A 24,644-nucleotide genomic window follows, 5' to 3' on the forward strand; every position below is an offset into this window, starting at 1 on the left:
TTGTTATTTTGGGTTCGATTCAATTTGGTTTCTGTCTCTGACCTGTATGATTGATTCACTGTATCATGGACTCTTTAATATTTTATTTCACTTGGAACTTCCTATTACCAAGACCCGGCAGGTCAATAATGATTGAAAAAATCCTCCTGAACAAAATATGGCTTGTTCAAATATTCTATCTGGACAGCAGAGGGCGGAAGAATCACTTGAAGTGAAGGCATTCTATAATATATCCTTTTGCATCCTTGCATTTCTAGGCTTATTAACATTGCAGAGCAGTGATGTCACGGTTAAGCTAGGAGTTTAAGTTTGACTTTTTGTCAAAGAAGTACAGCATTCTGTCAAAACCAAAAACTTAAAGTAAGCATGGCACACTGCAAGTTGTAGTGTTTATTTAACTGAGTGATAATGTCAACAGAAGTAACTACTGGGAGAACAACTTAGAATTCAATCTTAATAGCAATACAGGTGCAGAAAATGTAAAAACAATTTTTTTAAAAAAAATAATCTAGTGTTAAAGCTTTAACTTAAGTGTAATACAGCTTTTAGTAAAGGTTCTAACAATTTCATAGAAAGCAAATTATTCAGCAATACTTTTATTAAAGTAAGATGTGTTCCTCTGAATTGCAGTAAGATAAATAAGTGTAATAAGGTTTCAAAATTCATTATTATTTGTGCAGAGAATAGACAAATCTCTGGAAAAAATAGCATAAGGTTCTGTTTGGTTGTTCATTTGTTATCACTTTGAAGGTAGAACAAAAGGTGGGTTAATGGCTTTTGATTTGGAGTTAAGTAGAGTAAGTTTAATTCCAGTCATAACAATCCATAAGCTGTGAGATCATGAACGTATGTTTACCCTCACTGGGCTTGTTTCTTATCTATAAAATTGGGATAATAATACCTACTCTGTGTTTGTTTTAAGAATGTAGTGAGATAACATATAAGGGCTTATCAGAGTGTCTGGATCATAAGGAGTGTTCAATCATGACTTTCATCAAAATATGCTGGATATTTAGAGAAATAGAATCATAACTTCATGTAAACAAAAATTACTGAAATTGGGCTGCTTTTAGAAAACAAATAATAAAGAATGCCAGGAGATAATGTAAAATTCAATGCAGCTAATTTTAGGTGGGACATTTGGCAGTATATCAGTGACATAAATATTAGGAAATAAGTGCATATTAGAGAATATTAACGAATAGAGAGAGAAGACTGATCAGAAAATTCAACATCCCTCTTCATTCTGCTGTTTTTGGCAATATGATATTGGTAAAGTTATGTAATTATTCTGGGTATTCATTCCCTCCCCTGTAAAATGAGGGTGAATTATGTGGTCTTTATCATTCACTCCAGTTCTTACATTCTCAAATTTTACAAGCATAGTTACCTGATATGCTGTGAAATATAATTTCAATGATTTTATGTGTAGTGTTATTAATGGTAAAGTTAGTTTCTGTAAAGTGTATTTGTATAACAGATTTTCACATCACATATATGATGCTCCTATATTCAACATCAGTATTCTAAATATAAGACATAATGTAGAAAAGCAGACTAACAGCATTTAATGCTAATAGAAAACAAGATGTTGAAAAATGACTGAAGAAGCAATGAAGTAAAAGGCTACCTATCTATGCATGATTTTAGACATTTTCAAATTTGGTCACAGTGATTTCAAAGAGAATACATAAGTAACTAGTTATTTGGAAATAGCTGATGTCCTTAGCTACCACAGATTTCTAGATAAAGTCTGCAAATATGTTAGTAGAAATGATTGTCACTATTCTAACACAGAACCAATTGGATAGGGTTGATCAATAAAAATATTTTGGCCGGGCGCGGTGGCTCAAGCCTGTAATCCTAGCACTTTGGGAGGCCGAGACGGGTGGATCATGAGGTCAGGAGATCGAGACTATCCTGGCTAACACGGTGAAACCCCATCTCTACTAAAAACAATACAAAAAACTAGCTGGGCGAGGTGGCGGGCGCCTGTAGTCCCAGCTACTCGGGAGGCTGAGGCAAGAGAATGGCGTAAACCCGGGAGGTGGAGCTTGCAGTGAGCTGAGATCCGGCCACTGCACTCCGGCCTGGGCGATAGAGTGAGACTCCGTCTCAAAAAATATATATATATATTTTAAAATACCTCAATATTGTTAGTCTTATACTAATAAATTTATATTATGTGGTTTCTACTTATCTAAAGAGAGCATAGATATAACAGTTTAATTCAGTACAACAAAAAGAAAATCCTCCTTCTTTTAACCACGCCTGTAAAAATAAATAAATAAATTTTGACAGTAACTGGCATGTTTAAAATCTCTCTAAGTTCTATAAAGGGACATAATATTTGATGAAAGAGAGTTTTCTCGGTGGAGTCTTCCAGAGGGAGACTTGGTCTTTCTGTCTCTATTTACCGATTATCGCCTTAATAGAGGCTACGGTGGAAAGATTCCTTATTAGGCATGGTTCTCAGAGCTCAACTTCTGGTGCAAATGCTTTTACATATTTTTAAAGGCATAGAAATTGTCTGATAAATATTAATGTTGAGGAAAAATTGAGTAATAACTTTCTTAAATGACCCTTCTTTAGTCCTAATAATGCTTTTGTTTTCTCAAGTTGTTAGAAAGGAAAAATTAAGTATTTATTTGATGATTTAGATACAGGCTATTTGCTAAATAATTTTGAACTTTTCAAGACAATTTCTTACAGCATAAAGACTGTATTCTGAGTAAGCAGCAGAAGAGACAACTATGTTGAACATAATTTGGTGTTTCTTTTCTCATCAATGAAAGACACTCTCCACTGACATTTTTGTTTTCTTACTTTTGGGGAGTCATTTACTCATATTTCAGAGAAGTGTATGTGTACTTATGAGGACAGTCATGTAAAACATGAGTTCTCTTTAAGCCTCGCATGACATTCACAGCTGTTCTAGGCAGCAGCAGGGAAAGCGGTGACAACCATCACTTGTAAAGCATCTTAACTTACACTCGAGTTGGAAAATAATGTAACTGTGGTGTATCAGCATGTAATCATTTTGATAATTATTTTCTATTTCTGAGTATTATAGGACTCAATGTCTACATATGCAAATAATTTGTTATTGTTGTAATAAATATGAATAGTTTCAGCTTCCAATTCATTCTCCTATGATATCTAGATAATTGAAAAAAAAAAATGGCCTGAATGGTGACAGTCTTTATTAAACACAAATAAAAACAAAAACAACCCAAAGCCAAAAAGCTCATGTAGTAAGAAAAGGCTCAGAATGTGACAGTCTATAATATTTAACCCCAAAGTATTAATACCAGTAAAATTTACCCAGCTAGAGCTGTTTCCCAATTTTAATCACACACACACACACACACACACACACACACACACACACACACACACACTCTCTCTCTCTCTCCCATGGAAGGCTAAAAAATTTAATTTAACATTTTTGTAGTGCAACATCATAGTATAAAAACTAGTAACTGGGACTTAGGGTAAGAGCAATGACCTTGAATCACAGTAGAAACCAAGAATTTGGAGCTTGGGGTTGAAACCCAGTCCTATCACTAATTAGCTCTGTGATCCTGGGCAAGTTACTGTACCTGTCTGTGCCTGACATTCCTCATCTGCATGATGGAATTAATGATAATAGCATACGTTTCATGGGATTATGACCAGTATTAAGTAAGTTAATATTTGTAAATCATCTAGAAGAATATCCCCATATCCTAAGTGTTATATTACTGTTCAAATATAATTAAGTGAAACTAGCAAGTACAGCTATGATATTCAATGAATAAAAATTAGTTAAAAAAGAGAATGACCTAGGCTAGGTGCAGTGGCTCATGCTTGTAATCCCAGGACTTTGGGAGGATGAGGCGGGCAGATCATCTGAGGTCAGGAGTTCGAGACCAGCCTCACCAAAATGGTGAAACTCAGTCTTTATTAAAAATACAAAAATTACAGGTGTGGTAGTGCACACCTGTAATCCTAGCTACTCTGGAGGCTGAGGTAGGAGAATTGCTTGAATCCAGGAGTAGAAGGTTGCAGTGAGCCGAGATTGCACCACTGCACTTCAGCCTGGGCAACAGAGCAAGACTCTGACAAAAGAAAGAAAAGAATAACTTAATTAAAAAATGGGCTAAGTACTTGAATAGACATTTCTCCAGAGAAGACATATGAATGGCCAATGGGTACGTGAAAATTGTTCATCACTAATCATCAGTGATATTGAAAACAAAACCACAATGAGATATCACTTTACATCTGTCAGCATGGATAATATGGATAATATCATAAAAACAAAAGGTGAGTATTAAGGAGGATGTGGAGAAATTGGAACCCTTGCACACTGTTAGTGGTAATGCAAAATGGTACTACCACTATGGAAAACAGTGCGGCAGTTCCTCAAAAAATTAAAAATAGAACTACTACATGATGCACCAATCCTGCTTGAGGATATTTATCTAAAATAATCAAAATTAAGATATCAAAGATATACAAAATATTATCACTCTTAGATTCACTGCAGCACTATTCACGATAGCCAAGACTTGGAAAAAACCTAAATGTCTGTCAATAGATGAATGGATAAAGAAAATGTATGGTGTGTGTGTGTGTGTGTGTTTGCACATTATATTTATACAATATATCTGGGATTATATATTATATACCTATATACATATATATGAGATGTATCTATATATAAATATATATGATACATTTAGACATACATCATACATATATATATGACATATGCATCATATATGTACATATCTATATACATGTGATACATATATATCTCTATATGTGCATATAGATATATATATATATGGGATGTGTGTGTGTATATGCATAAAATGGGACTGCATTCATCCTTGAAAAACAAAGAAATTCTACATACACTATGCAACAACATGAATAAATCTTAAGGACGTTATGTTGAGTGAAATAAGCCATTTGCAGAGAAATAAACACTGCATGATTCCACTTATATAAGGTATCCATAATAGTCAAAATAATAGAATCAAAAAGCAGAATGGTGGTTTCCAAGGGCTAGGAGGGAGCAAAATGGGAAGTTACCAATCAGTGGATATAAAGCTTCTGTTAAGAAGAACAGCGTTAGAGATCTGCCGTACAACATTGTACCTATACTCAATAATAATGGATGGTAAATTTAAAAATTTAACGGGGTAGGCCTCATGATAAATGTTCTTATCACAGTATTAAAAAGTGAGAAAATTAAAAAATGACTCCTGAAAATCATAATAATATTTAAAAAAAAAACACGTTTCCACAAACATCATTATTACTTTACAATCAAGTCAGAAACCATCCTTGAAACAAATTTATATTGAGGAATTATTAAGGGGAAAATAGAGATGGTTGTATAGTATGCTTCCCAAATTTAATTAAGTTATATAACAGGAAGATGGAAACAGAATTCAGAAAGCATATCTACCAGCTGGTTCTCCTTTAAGAATGAACATATGAAAAGATAATATTCAGTAAAACTTGAGGACTTAAGTCAATATTTTTTCTCAGATATTTTGGTAATTATTTTATACCTCTTGGTTGTAATATTCAGAATAAATCCAAAATGAAAAAACACATTTTTTCCTCTAATATTAGGTCAATAAATAATCGTGATGTTAACATAACTTAAACTGTCATAGTAATATCAACAAACGTTTTAAAAATCCTTTTACTTAAAATGCATGTAACAGCATTTTGAACCGCAGTTGTTTTTTGTTTTAAACAATTGTATAAACTCTAAAATACATTCCTACATCATTTGTGCTTTAAACATGATTTATACTATTTGAAAAAAAATTCTGACTGAGGGTTTTCTAAAATTCCTTTCTCATTTAAAAAATGCATGTTATTCTAAAGTACAATTAAGTAAAGAAAAGATAAATGCATACCAAAAAAGAGATAAATTAAGTGAACCATTATGACGTGGTCTTTTCAAAGTAGAAGTGGGGATTAGAAGTCTCGAGCTATCTGCAGAGCTGTATGTGAGAAATAATACTTCTCTGACATTTCCATCTAATTTAGAATAGCTGTCATTCTAGATAACTAAATCTTTCCAGTGATTCTATAAACATAAACATGCTGGGGATAAGCTCCATATTGTCAGCATGGTTACATCCTTATGACATAGTCCATTGTTTCTCAAACTAAAATTCTTAGTGAAATGTTAAATTTCAATGAAGGATGAAAATGCTAACACATCACTGCAAATAAATAATGGTTATTACAGCATATGTGGCTCTGGTGAATAGCAGAATTTATCACAATTAAATTAGGAATTAAATATGAGCTTAGGAAAATAATTTGATTATTAGGTTGGATACATACTGTACCAGGCCGCGGATAAGGAATTCTCCCATCATACTGCACCCAACGATGGTCTGCACTTTCCTTATGAGCATATGGACCGTTAAAAACTGCTCTGATGTCAGCCATGCTATACACACAAACAGCAGAGCCTTTGAAGATGGAGCTGAAAAAAAAAGCAACGTCATTCAGTCATTCACTGATGAATTCAATAAACATTGACTGAGCACATACTATCAGTAGGTGCTGTGGACAAAATTTATTTAGCACATTAAATTTGATGAGTACTGTAGACACAATGTGCCTATGTCCTCAAGTGGCTTATAGCCAAGCAATTCTAAACAAGGTGTAATAATAACTTCATTGCCAGTAAATATGGTAAGCAATGTGGAATATGCATGGGTACCCAGTATTGGACTGCCAACTAAGTTTTCAGGGAGGAGGTGTCATCTAAATTGACACCTGATAGATAAACAGAAATTATCTAAAACAAACCCTGGAGGATAAAGAGGAATATATGCATGAAAGATTGTTATATTTTTCTATATGTTCTTCTATTTTATTTAAAGTTATCATAGTGTAGTGCATTTCAAAGAGCTTACAAAATAAAAAGTGATATTATTTACCTTTTTAAAAATAATTATTTAAATATTTTAATAATAATCATCTCATTTGTTTTCTTACAATGAATGAATATCCATAAATATTAGTTGCTAAATTACTTATATGATTTTTATTAAATTGATTTTAAAATGTTGAAACAATCTTTTTCTTTTTGGTCCTCCTTAAATTTATGAGTTTATGTATTACAGCAGCTCATCTGATACTGAAAGTAATATAATTACATGAGATTAGAGAAAGTATTAAGAGGCAAAAAAGTCCATAGGAATTTTTTCAAATTTTTGCAAATGAACAAAAATGAACACTAATCAGATGTCTTTTTATTTTGCTTTATTTCTAGAAATTAAAAGATACTTTGAGTTGAAAACTTTTAATCATTCCCATTTTCAAAAATGAGATCACCCTTTATGATCTAAGAAATATATTAAGCATCTTAGCATTAACAAGCTAATGATTCTCTAGCATGGTAACTCAATTATTAATATTCTTGGAGTGACATTAATGGGAACCTTTAGAGAGGTAACAGTAAATAGGTAGGTGGGAGAAAAGTAGCTGCTGAGAGTAGAGGTGGTGTTGCCACAAAAATCACAGAATCTGCCTAGGATATTTTAAAGGTATGATGCCTCATGGTTAATGGCATTGCCATTATTGCAGGTTAATTATGTCTTCTTGCTGGACAAAGGATGTGATATACATTCCAATGTCACCTTGGTCTTTAGGATGGCATTAAAAACAAAACAATAAAGTATAAGAAGAACAAAGAGCTAACTTGTAACTTCAAACTCTGGGTGGGCAGAAACTTAATAGGAGAAAAAAATGAACTATCTTGGGGCTATATTTTCCTGGCACATATCCGTGCCTTGTGTGTGGAGCACAGTGACTTCAAAGAAAGTGCTGCAATTGGAAAGGTGCCAATGGAACTGGGATTGAGATACTTGACTAGAGGCACTTCTTATACCTTTTTATATTAGGACATAAATTAACAGAAAAATTGAGTCTAAAATAGCAGCTTCCTAGGATATCGTCTTTATTCTCATATTTAAACATTCACATTCTATATCTTATAATTAACCAAATAGTGTTTTGTTTTCTGATATACTCTGAACCAGCAGTGCATTTCAGTTTATGAATAAGGTATTGTGAACTAAATGAGGATTGTGCCACAGAAAAAAAATTATATTGTACATATAAATAGATTAAAAATTTATTCACTAGGAGGCAGTAAGACCTTTTCTTCAGTACCAATATCAGTATCTTCAATTCCTTTTATACTGATGTCAATATACATTGATAACGATTGAGAGCAAAACTGTGGAAAATATGAAAACTATTTCCAGCAATGTAGGCAGTGATAGGGAACAGGAGTAAGGGTGTGCTTTGAACACAGTCAAATTTAAGTTACTGAATTCAATAAAATTAAGGCGGGGGGCCTACATATTATTTGAGAAAGTTTCATAGATGCTAGTACAACCTTTTTTTTTTTTTTTTTTTTTTTTTTTTTTTTTTTTTTTTTTTTTTTTTGAGACAGAATTTCCTTTTGTTGCCCAGGCTGGAGTGCAATGGTGCAATCTTGGCTCACTGCAACCTCCGCCTCTCAAGTTCAAGTGATTCTCCCGCCTCAGCCTCCTGAGTAGCTAGGATTACAGGCACCCACCACCATACCTGACTAATTTTTTGTATTTTTAGTAGAGATGGGGTTTCACCATGTTGGGGAGGCTGGTCTCAAACTCCTGACCTCAGATGATCCACCTGCCTTGGTCTCCCCAAGTGTTGGGATTACAGGCGTGAGCCATCACGCCCAGCAATGCTAGTACAGCTTTTAAGGAAGTCAGAAGGTCTCAATGATAAGTACAGGAGAGCATTATGCAAAAAGAAGACAAAAATACAGGAGTAGAAAATATGAAATTATCTTCATTTTCAATCTTTTTTTTTTTTTTTTTTTACTACTAATAGGCTGCTTCTCTTTGAGCAAGTAATGTAAACATTCTTTGCCTAAATTAGTAAAGCGGTGAAATACTCACAACAGCCACACCTATCTTTGTAGGGTAACTGGGAAATGATAATAGGATAGCATGTGATGATGTTTTAAAACTTAAGAGTGTCCCATCTCATGATTATAGCCTTAAAAATGAACTTAACCATTTACCCACGTATTTCCTTAGTACTATCACTATGACACCTATCTTGGAATTACTATGATTAATATATGCAAACACCATTTTTTTTTTTGGTGACAGGGTCTCTCTGTGTCACCCAGGCTGGAGTACAGTGGTATCATCATGGCTTACTGCAGCCTCTGCCTCCCAAGCTCAAACAATCCTCTGACCTCAGCCTTCTGAGTAGCTGGGACTACAGACATGTGCCTCCACGCCCAGCTAAATTTTTTTATTTTTATTTTTGCAGAGACTGGGTCTCACTGTGTTGTCCAGGCTGGTCTTGAACTCCTGAGTTCAAGTCATCCCCCACTTGGACTCCCAAAGTGTTGGTATTATAGGAGTGAGCTGCTGAGCCCAGTCTGCATATGCCTTTTGTACACAGAAAATTTATTTTGGGACTTTATCTCACAGATATCTTTGTTCCTATGGGGAATGGCATTTGAAGAAGATTAGTCACTGAAGCATTATATGCAACAGTAGGAGTCTGGAAATAACAGAAATGTCCACGTTCAGATGACTGGTTAAATGACTTGTGGTAATTATTATAGTGAATGCTATGCTGGCGTAAAAAGAAAAAATATAATTTTTACATTGATATTAAATGATTTTTAAAGAACATTAAGTAAAATGGTAAAATGAAAAAAAAAAGCTTACGACATGCTACTACAAAGGCAGGGACAAAAAGATCCTATAACTATATTGGCTTGCATACATATACAATTCTCTAGAAGCATTAAAAGCATTTTGTTGAACATACCTGGTTGTAGTAAAGACTCCGTATACTACAGGATTTCTTTCATCTCTTGTGGGGAGTAAATATATATCTTCTATTAAAGGGGAAAAATAAATATTTACTCTTATTTTTCAGTATTACATTTGCTTTTTTGTTAATAACACAACTGAAACTCTCAAAATCTAAACAGTTTATAAGACTAAAATAACAGAGGCACTATATTATGCCTTGAGAAATCAAATATAAGATTGTTTTTTTCTCACTGACTATGTAGAGTATGGTACAACTGATAATCTCTAAGGCAGTTTCCAATTAGAAATCTTTGATTTCATAGAAAATGCAAACCAAAAAATAGTAATTTTTACCCTCTAATGTAAAGAAGTTCTGTCCTGTAATTGTGTCAAGTTAGTAATTAATTTACCTTTTTTTTCTTTTTTGATGGAGTCTTGCTCTGTCACCCAGGCTAGAAAGCAGTGGCACAATCTCTCCTCACTGCAACCTCTCCCTCCTGGATTCAAGCAATTCTGCTACCTCAGCCTCCCAAGTATCTGGGATTATAGGTGCCCACCACCAGCCCGGCTACTCTTTGTATTTTTAGTTAAGAGACAGGTTGAACTCCTGACCTCAAGTGATCCGCCCACCTCCGCCTCCCAAAGTGCTGGGATTACAGGCGTGAGCCACCACGCCCAGTCTCATTTACCTACTTGGTAACCGTAAGGAAATAGTTACCCCAAAATCAGTGCAGTATTGACAGTAAGTTATGTGCGAATAATATTCTTTAAAAGATTAAGATGTGAATGTGCTTACATACAATATGAGAGGTCATCCATGATTACTCAATATATACTTTAAGCTTGTAAAATACACAATACTGATGCAATAATTTAATGATATAGATTATCATGTATACATTACATGGCAAAAACAAGAACAAGTTCAAGAAGCTAAAAGCTAATGATGCTAACATTATACACAACCAAAAAAGAAAAAAAATCATTCTAAGACTTGGAAGGAGTTTTTGAGGGAGTGAAGAGGAGAAGTGAAATAGAAGAAGCTGTCTACTGCTTGTGCTTATTCTTTTCATCAACAAGTCGGAGGGACAGTGTTCACCAAATCTCCTGTACTTGCCAGCAGAGGGCATCTGTGGAACAAGGAATCCAACTTTTCCTACCTATACAAGGTGGCTGCTTTCAAAATGAAAGACTGCACGGAGAATGGATGAACTTTGTAGTTTCAGAGCTCATACCTTTCTGTGTCTTGCTGGAGTTTTGTTTCCTTCACTTACTTTGAGGACTCTTACAAAGAGAAGAGTTACTGCATTACTACGTGTGCCCAGACCTAAAGCACTTCTGTGTACTTTGCGTGTGAATTTCAGTAAGAACCATTCCTGTAAGGTTTGCTCAGCTATAATTAATCAGGCCAAATTGGAGCCAAAGGGAAACAAATGCCAAGTTACTTAATTAGGCAGTAAGGCTTTTCCAAGAAAGAAGGAAAGAAGGAACTTACGAAGCTCATCAAAGTAAGTATCTGCCCCATCACTTCCAGGAATTGAGCAAATCAATCTGGCCTTAAGAAAAGTCGTCCACTTGTTTATCAGGCTGCGTTGTCCTCCTACATCATTCTGACATGGAAAAAAAAAAAAAAGATAAATATTTACCAACACAATTCTTTCACTCACCAAAACTGGTAGCTATTACAGGTATTACAGTGTTTTATTGATGCCATTGTTTACAAAGACACGGGATCCAGATATTGAGTCCTTGAATTTTAAAATAAGGGAAAAGATAGTATATGCCTTCAATCTTAAATGTTTTTCTCATAGTTAAATAAATTCAATACAAGCAATTCAGCTCTACTGGATGAGTAGATGCATACAAGGTAATAATCCCACCTGCCAATTTTTTTGCTTCATAACCTGCAAGAGACTATTTTTTTAAGTCTCTATTTTCTCATTGATAAAAATGATAAATCTCTTGAAATATGGTTAGTTATTTTTGTTGTTGTTTTTCAGAGATGAAGTCTTTCTATGTTGTCCAAGCTGGAGTGCAGTAATTATTCACAGGTAAGATCATAGCCTCAGACCCCTGGGCTCAAGTAATCCTCCCACATTAGCCTCCTGAGTAGCTGACACTACAGGTGCATACAACTGCACCCAGCTGAAATATGGTTAGTTTGATGAGTAAATGGGGAAAAAAAGTCTATCAAATGCTTAGCATAGTTCCAGGCAACTTGAGTTCAATGAATGCTAGTACTGGCTTGTATAGTATTTATAGGATTAAAAACAGTATTTGTAGCCTTTAGCAATATGTGTCTTTATAGGCTTAAAAGTCTTTTTCAAATTGAATGTCTTACAGATTAAACATCAATGCAACATAAACATATGCTTAATAATACATATATAAAAACCATCCTTTTGCCTATAATCACAGCGATTTGGGAGGCTGAGGCAGGAGGATCAGTTGAATCCAGTAGTTCAAGACCAGTATGGTCAACATAGTGAGATCTCATCTCTACAAAAATTAGACATGTGTGGTGGTGTGTGCCTGTAATCCCCGCTATTCAGAAGGCTGAAGGAGAAAGATCGCTTAAGCCCAGGGGTTCGAGGCTGCAGTGTGACATGTTTGTGCTACTGATTCTAGTCTGGGTAACAGAGCAAGATCCTGTCTCAAAAGCAAACAAAACCAAAACCAAAACAAATCTTTTAAATAATATTTATCTATATTTTCCATACTTTATTTTTACTCTGAAATGGTTCATTAAAAATGTTCTTTAAGTATTTAGCAAAACATAAACACTTAAATCAATTACACAATAAAAAAGATTACAGGCCAGGTGTGGTGGCTCACGCCTGTAATCCCAGCACTTTGGGAGGTCAAGGTGGGTGGATCACGAGGTCAGGAGATCGAGACCATCCTGGCTAACACGGTGAAACCCTGTCTCTACTAAAAATACAAAAAATTAGCCGGGCGTGGTGGCGGGCGCCTGTAGTCCCAGCTACTCGGGAGGCTGAGGCAGGAGAATGGCGTGAACCGTGGAGGTGGAGCTTACAGTGAGCCGAGATCGCGCCACTGCACTCCAATCTGGGAGACACAGCGAGGCTCTGTCTCAAAAAAAAATAAATAAATAAATAAAAAAAATAAAAAAATAAAAAAAATAAAAAATAAAAAAAATCACAGTATTCAATAATTCAGCATAAAAATTTATATTCTCATTTTTAAATTAATATATACCTGTTGATATGGTTTGGCTCTGTGTCCCCACCCAACTCTCATTTTGTAGCTCCCATAATTCCCACATGTTGTGGGAAGGACTCTGTGGTTGATGATGGAATTATGGAGGCGGGTCTTTCCCATGCTGTCCTCCTGATAGTGAATGGGTCTCAGGAGATCTGATGGTTTTAAAAACAGGAGTTGCCCTGCATAAGCTTTCTTTGCCTGCTGCCATCCAGGTAAGATGTGACTTGCTCCTCATTGCCTTCTGCTATGAATGTGAGGCCTCCACAGGCATCTGAAACTGTGAGTCCAAGTAAACCTATTTATTTTATAAATTTCCCAGTTTCCAGTATGTCTTTATCAGAAGCATGAAAACAGACTAATACACCTGTGAACACTGAATAAGTATGATTTTTCGTTCATTTGACTCAACTAGCTGTGCTGTGCTTATGATAAAACTAATTTATTTAAATTACTACTGGAGCCTATCTTTTCCAATAATTTATTTACATTTAAGTATAAATTACATAAAATCACTTATCCTTGAATCAATCTATGTTCTGTAAAGTTAATGAGAAGTTAACTGTTAAGTTTCAAGTCTGAATATCTAGACACTTTCTTCTTTTATCTCTGAAATTAAACTAAATTAGAGAAAGGCATTTAAATGATTACAACAAACAGGAGAATTTGAAATCATATAAATACTATGCTTGAAGAAAGGGGGAAGGGAAGAAGGGAAGGAAAGGAAACCAGGACCAGAGGTATCTTTATAGCCTTTGGCACCTAACACCAAGGGCATCTATGGTATGTGACACCCAGAGTGAATCATTTTTTACAATCCTTTCCCACTAAACAAAAGATACATTTTCAATAATAGTTCTGTAAAACTCAGGAACAATTATTATTTTCTTTATTTGCTCCTTAGTTTATACCACACAATTTTAAAATAATAGCTTTGAAATTTAAAAGCAACAACACTCAATAAAATATTTCATGTACGAACTAAAAATTGGCACTTAAGGAACAAACTATCACACCTCATAGTTTGCACTATGTCTCACTGTTTTAAATTTTAAATGATTCCAAATCATTATGAACTTACTCTTGGAACATGTGTGTAACTGAGTACATGTGTGCTGGCGGCTGACTATCCTCACAAATATCCATATATACACATATACATATACATAATAGATACACAGTAGTAAACAACAATTTAAAATCTAGACCGAAAAGACTCTTCTATGATTAGCATATTGTCACTGATACTGTTTACAATTACTGGCATGAGGTGATAATAAAAAGCACAATAATTTTTAGTTGGTTTTTGAATAATTTTTAATTCTTGCTAGACAATGCACTCCCTAAAATTCCCTCCACTCAACTCCCGATATGTCACTAAATCCCTATCGCTGTTGAATGAAGACATGGTTAGTAGTTAATACATAACTAAGAATAAAAGACAAAATTGAAACAAATTTTCAGAATGGTATAGACTAAGGGCCAAGGAGTTTGAGTTTCCTCTAAAATTTCGTTATAGTGGGAAAATGGCAAAAGCTTCACTGAAGAGTTGGATTTAATGCTAACTTTTTACAATAATAGATGGGACCAAACTACATACAGAGAAATTGGTTCGGGAAATACACTCAGTGCTGGAAACTAGGGAAAAGGACAATGAGTGGAACAATCCAGCACATCTAGGGAGAATCAGGATAAACTGTGTTTAGTTGAAGACTGAGATCAATTAAAATAGTGAAGGAAAAAGTTATAAAAGTAAATTGGGGTAAGATCAAGGAAAGCTTTAATGCCAGGCCAGAGTGTCTGTATGTTATTAAGTTCACATGAAGAACTACTAAAAAATTTAGTAATTGGCAAGGAAGTTAAATAATCAGTTTCCTTTTAAGAAAATGCATAATATATTCTATATAGTGACTCTCTTATAAAAAATATGTCAGTAATTGCTCTTACATTTATATTTTACATACAATACCTTTATTATGAGTATCTTTGTTAAAAAATAAAGTATATTTCAGTTATTGGATGATTGCAGATGTCTGCATATGCAGACAGATTTAGCTAGATATGACTTGTTTTTAATGCCAATGTCCTCAGATCATTTATGAAAAGATGTCTATACATTAATAAGAATGAGCAAAAATATTGAATCTTTCTCCTAATGTAACAATGAGTTCTGTGTTCACATATAGTAGGATTCCAGTGAGAAGATGTATATCTGGAATTATCAGAAACTAAGATAATTTTAAATAAATTTTAAAATATAAGATATTTCCTCATCTATTTCATGACCCTTGACTTAGATCTTTTTAAAGTAATATATCTAATCTTTACATTTTTCATCAGCTTTCTAGTTGTGCTAAGAAGAGCACTGGTAAAAACAATTTTATTTTAATGCATTATTATATATTGATAGTATTTATTAAATTTTCTTTGCCTACATTTGTATGTTTTGAGAGGGTCAGCAGTGAATACTGAAAATAGTGTTGATTCAATAAATATAAACAAAGATATCAGTGATCATGAATATAATGCCAGAGACTAAAGTTTGGCTTACCCAACTCAGAATATGTGCTGAAATTATTTTGTTAAGTGAATACATATATAAGCAGAATATCAGCTTAATGACATTCCTTTAACAGGCATACACAGTATTACTTCATAAAAATGAACAATTGTATCCTCTTTTAAACATTTTACTAAGTAAAAGTGACAATAAATGTTCATTTTCAAACATTTCCTCCCTTTCTATTTATAATTATCACTGATATTTAAGGTAACCATGAGAACATTCTAACTAGTAGAATAATCCTATCTAGATTTGAAGGACAGAGAAGGGATTTATACTGTACCCGCATTTCTTTTAACCTGATTAAAAAAAAAAATGAAAATTTTCGAACGAAATAATCTTGCCTAATCATCCTACAGCCTTCTCTAGCCCCTCAGAAATAACAAGATAAAAAACCAAGACAAAACAAAACAAAAAAAATCCAAGCCAAAGATGAAAGCCACCTGCTGTCAGAAGGGAAACAAATACAGTTCCCGAGGTAATAGCACTCAGGAATGGATTATAAGCATTTAATGACTGGATAGTAACTCTTACAGACATCCAGAAGCATGACCTGAGATGGCAAAGTTCAACTCACAAGGAGTTGTATTTCTCCTGCAGGGAAATGTCAGTTGGGTGGATTTTGTTGACCAGTTTCTCAGTCCCTGGATTTGTTTGCATATCCACACAATCTCCTCTAAGAACTTTAAGCCCAGGAGAGGGCTGAAAGGGAGGTAACCACTTTTGTACTAAATTGTCACCTCCTTGCTTTTTTTTTGTGAAGTTCTAAAGAATACAACCATCTCACTAACACAATAGATTTATTATTAAGATGTCAAAATCAGCAGTTCTTAGTCACCAGTCACTTCTGTGAGTCTCTACACTGTTTATCATTCACTTTTTGTAGTCAGGTTTCCCAAAGCCTTGACACCCTCTACTCAAAGATGCAGATGAAAGTAACAAAGAAATTATATGTAAACAAACCTGATCACATGAGTTCAATTTGGGTGGTAAGTAGAGAGGCTGCCTGTTTTCTTTTTCCTGTACCTTTCTATGTGTTTGTAATATTTCTTAATTTAAAATGATTAATTAAAAAAAGAAAAAAAAACAATTTGCAATACTTCAGCAGCTTTAAAATATAGTACATCTGAGTCGTTTGATTGTATGATGGCTGCATGTTACGAATTACTAAGATCTTCTAATCATAGCATCTACTAATAGGTAGATCAGACTTAAAGCAGGGTAATACGGCATTACATTTTCCTTCTACTGTCCCAGAAAAACTCAAACTCTTATAAATCTTACATAGACATGTAAAGTAGCTAGCAGCTGTCACACCTGAACTTTTATTGAGTGTGCCTTTTGACCTTTGGGTCACTATGCTGGGTTCCTCTGTTAAACATGATTTTATCTGTATATACCATCCTCTTCAAGGATCCCTCAGTACTTTATAAACGTTGTCATTTTAACCTATATATTAGATAACAGTGGCTTTTGGAAAATGTAATAATTGACTTTCAGCTCCTATGCTCTTAAATCCTGAAGATTTTATAAAATCAGTTTACAAGATATTTGAAAACAAGTGTTTTGTTAAGCAACTAATTTGTATGCAGAGATTTGTAACCCTATTAATGAGTTTAAGTTGAAGGACACTATTTTCAAATCAATAGAAACTGGATAATGACAAAGTTTAAGAACTTTAAAAAAATAGTTGATGCTGGAGTTAGAGGTTATAAATTATTCTTTGCTTAACATTTAGTTATTTTGCCTAATACTGCTCTTCTGCATCTTTGTGCAAGCAAGAAAATGAAATTCTCAGACTCTGAAAACCATGATATACACATCCTTTGCGTGCCCCACTCCCTATTCTACCCATTAGTAACACTTATGCTTATAGATTTTAATTTGAATTAATACTACTCACCTTCTTTTGGAGCGTGATATAAATACTATAGTATTACAAATTAATAAAAACCTATTCCATTACCCAAACTAACACGGAGGCAAACACACAGGCTTCCTGTTGGCCATTTTTACAAATTCAACAAATAAGATTAGATAAATTTAATACTTTTATCTTTTTATTTAATTCCTGTTATATTTCAATCCATCATTCATATTATTTGCTTGATTTGTCATTCATAATAGATCCCGCAGCAACCGTCCAATCTACATCTATCTGTGTTGTCTCAATATTCACTGGGTTATTTCTAGAGACAGATTTTAGAATCTTTCTTTGAAAACTTAGTACAAATGATCTGCATGGGGCTGTATAAATAAATAATAATGATAAGGATAATCCAAACTCAGGGTGGCCTATTCAGAAGGTTGAAACTATGACCATGACATGGTAGAAACAAAAAGTGAAACCTGGCATAAGCCCCAAGGACACTCATTAGAAGTGTATGCCATATGTTGACTTATATTACTATATTGTGAAGAAGATCTTAAATGAGTATATTTCAATACATTAAGTGAACTAATGGAAGATAGTGAAGTTATGCTCATTAAATCAAATGAAACAAATTATGTTGAAATTCACTTTTTAGCCTGTGGGTCTTCTTTTGCAATAGCTGCAATGCTATAACTATGTTTCATGTACTTGGTTCATTGGGATTAAAAAAAAAAAGGGTCTGACCACTAAAAAATAAAGGCAAAAATAATAATATGAATTTAAAAAATAAGGTTGTGAGTTTTCACCTAACCATATTTGGCCGCCAACTCATGTAAGTTAAGTTGTAGAAACAAATGTAGAAACAACTGTGTAACATAGAACATGTAGAAATATAACATGTAGAAACAAATATCTCTTCACTTACTTTCTTTGGCAACTGAAATTATAAGCATTTTTTAATATAAAGAGAAATTTATGGATAGCATTTCTCTTGACTAGAGGAAGATCTATTGGCACTTGCCCTTTAGTGTTTTCAAAGGTTTTTGTCCCATTTCTGATACTTAGGAATCCCCCCAAAATTCTTGACATATAATAACATAGATTCTTTTACCTCACCTACTAATAATCTTGAAATACCTTAGAGGAAATAAAAATATACAAACTCAAACATGTAAGGAAAAGGATAGACAAGAAAGAAAAAAAAAAGAAAACAACAAAAAACTTTTGTGGCAGGTATTAAACACACTAAGTTTTAAGGGATAAATTCTATAGAGGCTTTCAAGGCAATTTTTTTTTTTTTTTTTTTTCTGAAAAAAACACCTCGTATTTAGAGACGACTATTTGTGATTTGCTGTTAACGACTAAGCAAACAGAAATGGGGAGCATGTTTTTCTAACTACTTCAGAAACTCATAAAAATTATTGGAAATACAGGACTGGTGTAATACACTATCCTAAACAACTCAGTTTCTAAGATTTAGCACATTCAATTAGGTAAATCTAGGCATGTGAAGCAGTCCTTTTCAGGTAGAATCAGAGTTGATTCAATTAAAAAAAAAAAAAAGCTGTAGCAAACAGTATAAACCCTTTCCTAGGAATTTCTCAGACAGGAAAACAGATGGAAGTGAAGCAAAAGCACATCTGTAACTCGTGGGCACTAAATCTCTCATTTAGGTTGTAAGTGACATGCTGAAAGTAAGCACAAAAACCACAGCTCAACAGAGATCAATAAATACGGAAAGTGTCATAGGCCTAAAAACACAAATCTTCAAAGGCAGTAATTGTCCAAATAGGACCATATATCAAAATAGACAATGCAAGGGGAATTGAAGCAAAGGGCTATTAATGAGACCCCCAGGCAAGTTATGTGAAAGGGCCATCCAAACTGAATTCCTGGCATAGGGAAAGGAAATACTGCAAAACAAAAAAGAGAATTGGCATAAACTACAGCTGGGATCTGGAGTAGACTGCTGTAAGTATAATGGACAGCTCTTCCAAAAATGAATAGAATTAAAAAATAATGCAAAACAGCGTTGAGGTGAAAAATTGAAAGCAAGTCTCACTGAAGGAACTAGTATTTCCACCCATTGGCTTAAAAGGTGGGTCTTGAAGGGAAACACACACACACACACACACACACACACACACAGAGTAATAAACACCACACAGACATAAATAGTGGTATTTTGAAAGTACTAACTTGCAAAGTAAATAGACACAAATCTTTTCATTGGGTTTATTTCATGTGGTTTTGGCTGTTCATTCAATTAGCATTTAATACCTCATCACAAAGATCTGTGTTATTTACCATCTATGAGAGCAGTTATTTGGGGTGTAAGTTGCATCATTTTGTGCTTCAAAATATTGACTGTTTCACAAAATGGAAGAATTGTAGAATTTGACAAGGACTTTAGAAATCCTTCAAGGTGAAACAATTTATTGGAAAAATAGAGTAAGTTGTTTGACTGAAAAGTGGGCACACTACTAAAAATAATTCATTAGAAAATGTGCTCTACCATGTACAATTATAAACATATTAAGTTTAAAAGATATTCTGTGGATGAAGGTACTTATTCTCCTCAGGCTCTTATTGAGCAATATTGCCAAGTAAAGTTATCTTTTAAGTCAGTTTATTTATTGTGTCTCTCTTCATTGATATCCCTTGACCAAAATTTGCATTGTTCAGATCATTTATGCAACTTTGTCCAAATACAGCTCCAAATTACTTTGACTGTGTTCAGAAATAAGATCAATCTTCAAAGCACAAATTCTCTTAAAGATAAAGAAAAATAATAATGGTAACTCCAGCCTTTAAAACTAATAAAATGACATATCTTATCTTTGGTAACTAACCTGCCCCTAACACCGCAAAATACACACACCACTACCATGAACACCAACTTCTTCCACTCCTAAGGACAGGTACATTGATCTGGCTCCAAATGTATGTATGATGTGTGTGTGTGTGTGCATGTGTGTGCACATGCACGTGTGCATATGTGTGATTGTTGGGATTAAATTCACTGTAGTGTGACCAGATATTTACATTATTTATTCGTCAATCTCTTATAGTAAATTGTTGCATGCTTGTAAACTTAGATATCTAAGTTACCCTTGTTTTTGGTAACTTCCTCAGTTTCTGTCACATCCAAATTCATATGATCTCATTAAAGCCTTACATTTGTTTGGTGAAACAGTCATGGAAGCAGTAGGTCCCTGGTGTTCTCATTTGTTTAGGTTAAGAAACTGAGAGAATGAGAAGTAGAGCAAAATGTAAGCCTAAATCTGATTTTAAGTTGAACATTCATATACTCCAGGCAAAGGTTATTGATGATATCTTTACTGCCAAATCTAACACCTAGTCTTTAATCATAATCTTACTTGACCTCTTTTTGATAAGCGACATTTTTGACAGCTGCTTTCTTACTGAAGCAGTCTTTTCCCCTGACTTGTGACAACACTCTTCTCCAGTTTTTCCACTCAGCAATGACACCATTCCACTCTGCAAATTGCCTTTGCAGACATTTTTCTCTTCTATTTCTTAAATGTCATTGTCCCTTTGGATTCTATCCTTGCCCTTTGATCTTGCACTACAAATCTGTCTGAGCAATGTCAGGCACTTCCATAACTTCAAGATCTGCCAGTATACTGGTAATTTTCAAATTTATCAGTCCAGAGACTACTGAGCCTCAGGTTATATTTTCAACTGGCTATTGAGTCCCCATATCTCAGAACCACATGAAGTTCTTCATGTCCAAATATAAAAATCTGTGCTCATAATTTTTTTTTTGTTATTTACTGTCTCATATCAAAATATATATCTGTGCACATGTTCCTGGTCCATGCTGTATCTTCTAGTAATCACAATTACAAAGAATAAAAGGGTACTTGTCTACAAGGTGGGTATCAAAATCTCTGTGATGGGAGAAAGAGAATTAAAATGCATTAAAAAATTTAGCTCATGAGTCATGCCAGTCATATTTGAAGACTAACATCTACATGGCTATTGGATAGTGCAGGTGTAGAACAAGTACCATCATTACCAGAATGCTCTATTGGTCAGCCCTATGCATACCAGACAAATAATAAAAGAGCAGTAATAAAGTGAGGACTTTATAGAAATCTACATATACTTTCTACCTGAACTATCTCTTGAACTTACTCTTAGTGCTTATCTCTTTGTTCCTGTTGTCTTTAGGGAACAACCTAACAGGTTCTCCCAGTCACAAATATTTCTCGATCCAGATACATTCTTCAAATTGCTGCTAACTGTATTTACCTATCTTGTCACTTCTCTGCTTAAAACATTTTATAATCCCTCATTGACTACAGGATAGAGTTCACACTCGCTAACACGGAAACAAGACTTCTTATCAACGAATTTACCACTCTAATCTCAAAAGTCATTGCTCCTCAGACACATCCCTTGAATTCCAGTTACAACAAGATTTCACTGTTCTATAAACAAAAAATAAAACCAAACCAAACCAAAAAAAAAAAAAAAAAAAAAAAAAAAAAAACTGTCACCACGCTGCCTCAAATGCCTGGCCTCCACTCGTTAGTGTTGTTCCACTTCCTCATAGAACTCAACTGAAGCACCACTTCCTTCGTTTTTGGGCTTCACCAAATTCTTCGAGTTCTCAGCTCATAACTCTATCACATCACATTATGATTATTTGTTGATATGTCTATTGCCCCCACTATAAACTTTGAAGGAAAAGGGACATTGGTTGATTATTTACACTAATTGTCTAGTATAGTGCGCTTTGCACAGAAATTATTTTATATTTTGTTGCTGTTGTTGAAAAATGAGATGATAAAATAATAAACAAAAGAGTTATAAAATTGAGAAGATTTACCCTTGTTCTGCGAATAATCCTTTCCCCTTTTTTCTATAATGTTTCTCTATTGCCAAAGCCTTTTCCCCACCAATCACAGTTTACTACTTCATCTAATAATAATATCTTTGACAGGTCAATAAAACGAGTTTTACAAGTCAATAAAACAATTGTTTTTCAGTTAGTAGCTGAAGATGAAGGGAGCTCTTAAATTGTCAGCAGTTCTTTACTGTGCTAACGTATTCAGTGAAACATGAAAACAAATGAACAACTATAACAGCAAGAACAACAAAACCTGAGTATTTCCAAATATGTTCTGTGGGAATATGCTGATGGAACATATAGAATAAAGGACTCTCATGTTACTAAAACATCTTTATAAATTCAGTGAAGCATACAGAGTTTATTCTTAGTTTCCTCTAACTTGATTTGTTGCTTCTTAGATCTTTACTTGTATCTATTGAACTCAATTTTGTTTCACAGCATAGAGGTGCATTCTGTTATTATTTGTCAAAAGAAAAAACAATATTATAATGACGTTGGGGGGAAGAAACAACAGAAAAGAATAATAAGTTTCAAATAATGTCAAAATAATATTTTTTATGTGAAAATAAGATACCACAGCAACAATGATGCTGAGGTCTTTTTAAACTATTGCTAAAGTTGTTATGGTTTTGTAGGACATCTTGTCATATTTTAAATAAAGATTTTCAGTCATTTCTCATGTTGTCAGTGAAATCTCCACTTGAAAGTGTTCACTTTTTGACACAATTTAATCTTAGATTATTAAGTTAGAAACATGGGCAGCATGTGATGCAACTAAGAAACTGCAAGGAAAGCATTTAGAAGCAAAACATTGTAGACATTTGACAAATGGATTATATGTACAGCGAGAAATTCTGAAGACGTGCTCATTTAAAAGAGTGATTGAGTAGAGATACACTAATTAATGAAGAACCTCTATTTTTTTAAAGTAAATTCATCCATTATATATTCTTTTTGGATCTCACAATTTGTTAGCTTTTTAACCAAGAACAATAGCATGACAGAATCTTGCTGTGTGGCCTCAGAGGTTTTGTGTGCGTGTGTGTGATGGGAAAACTCATTTATGACAATTTTCTCTGCCTTTCCAGTTCTCTAGGTGTTTTTTCATAATATAAACAAAATATTACATGTTGATGTTTAGAGAATAGGTTATAATTTTCATATAGGAATTTATACATGGGGCAACTACATTTTTCTTTAATACATTTCTCCACCTCTGAGATTAACTTTCAGTATATTTATACTAGGGTAAGACATTACTTTGTTATAAATACATTTCTGTTAAATGGATTATATTTATCAAGAAATAAGCATTGAACTGGTGCACAAAATATATACTTACTTGCTATGTATGTTCATCAGAAAGTGACTCTTGAAATTCATTTAATTGATTGTAAATACCTTATTCTTTATTTAACAGAGCTCATTTATACAAATAATGTCAACTCACAACACAGCTTTTCAGGATCAGGATACTGTTGCTGTAAGGCATGCTTCAATACACTAACACACTAGGACTACTCCAAACAACAGGCATTCATCTCTAGGCAAGAGGCTTCAAGAGAAATTACTGCGAATTCTTAGAGTCTGAAAGAATGAGAATGCTTTTTAGAGAATCTGTCCCCTGGGGGTGAGGGGATCAGTGGGAGACAGCATTATTGGCTAGGACACTAGGTAAAGAATGATCTGGGCTCACAAGTTGGCCTCATTCAAAAGCCATGTTTTCATTAGCACTTTTAAGTGCAATGATGGTTTGTATTTCTGTCCCCGAAAGTGTTCAGAAGCCTGAGGGTACAGATTGAAACAAAAACGTGATAGGTTCAGATGGAAGAAAATGAAAAGTTTGTACAAGACCAAATAAAGCTTCCCGCTGAGAGTATTTATTAACAGCTCTTCCCCTTAATAACTGAGTTGATGCTAAAGGTGTGTATTTAAGAAAAGTTATTTCAGTGGAGACAAATCTAAGCAGAAAAATAATATACTGAAGTCAAAGTATGATTATAGTAGCATTATTATTCCATAAAGCTTGTATTCAATCAAAAATAGAAGCTTCTCATAGAGTGTGCTTATCTATAATTTATATAAAATAGCAAGATTAAAAACTCATTGCAGTTTTCTTCAAAATAAATATTTTTCCTTGTGCTTATTTGTTTTTTCCTCTTTGCCTCATTTTCTCTCAGAACCTAATCTAGATTACAGGTCTAGAAAATATTTAATAGAGTAATAATATAACAAAATTTCAGC

General features: G+C 33.9%; 1 protein-coding gene across 1 annotated transcript in view; it reads right to left on the reverse strand.

Annotated features, from left to right (window-relative positions):
- The window catches only part of SEMA3D (semaphorin 3D), a 203,980-nt gene that overhangs the window by 31,835 nt on the left and 147,501 nt on the right, over nucleotides 1-24,644 (reverse strand). Inside the window, exons 11-13 of the mRNA XM_010379909.2 lie at nucleotides 11,356-11,470; nucleotides 9,874-9,943; nucleotides 6,361-6,505 (exon numbers count right to left, since the gene is read on the reverse strand). Of these exons, the coding sequence (XP_010378211.1) occupies nucleotides 6,361-6,505; nucleotides 9,874-9,943; nucleotides 11,356-11,470 (330 nt within the window). The remainder of the gene's footprint in view (nucleotides 1-6,360; nucleotides 6,506-9,873; nucleotides 9,944-11,355; nucleotides 11,471-24,644) is intronic.

Source organism: Rhinopithecus roxellana, chromosome 6 (genome assembly GCF_007565055.1).
Source record: "Rhinopithecus roxellana isolate Shanxi Qingling chromosome 6, ASM756505v1, whole genome shotgun sequence".
Lineage (NCBI taxonomy): Eukaryota > Metazoa > Chordata > Mammalia > Primates > Cercopithecidae > Rhinopithecus > Rhinopithecus roxellana.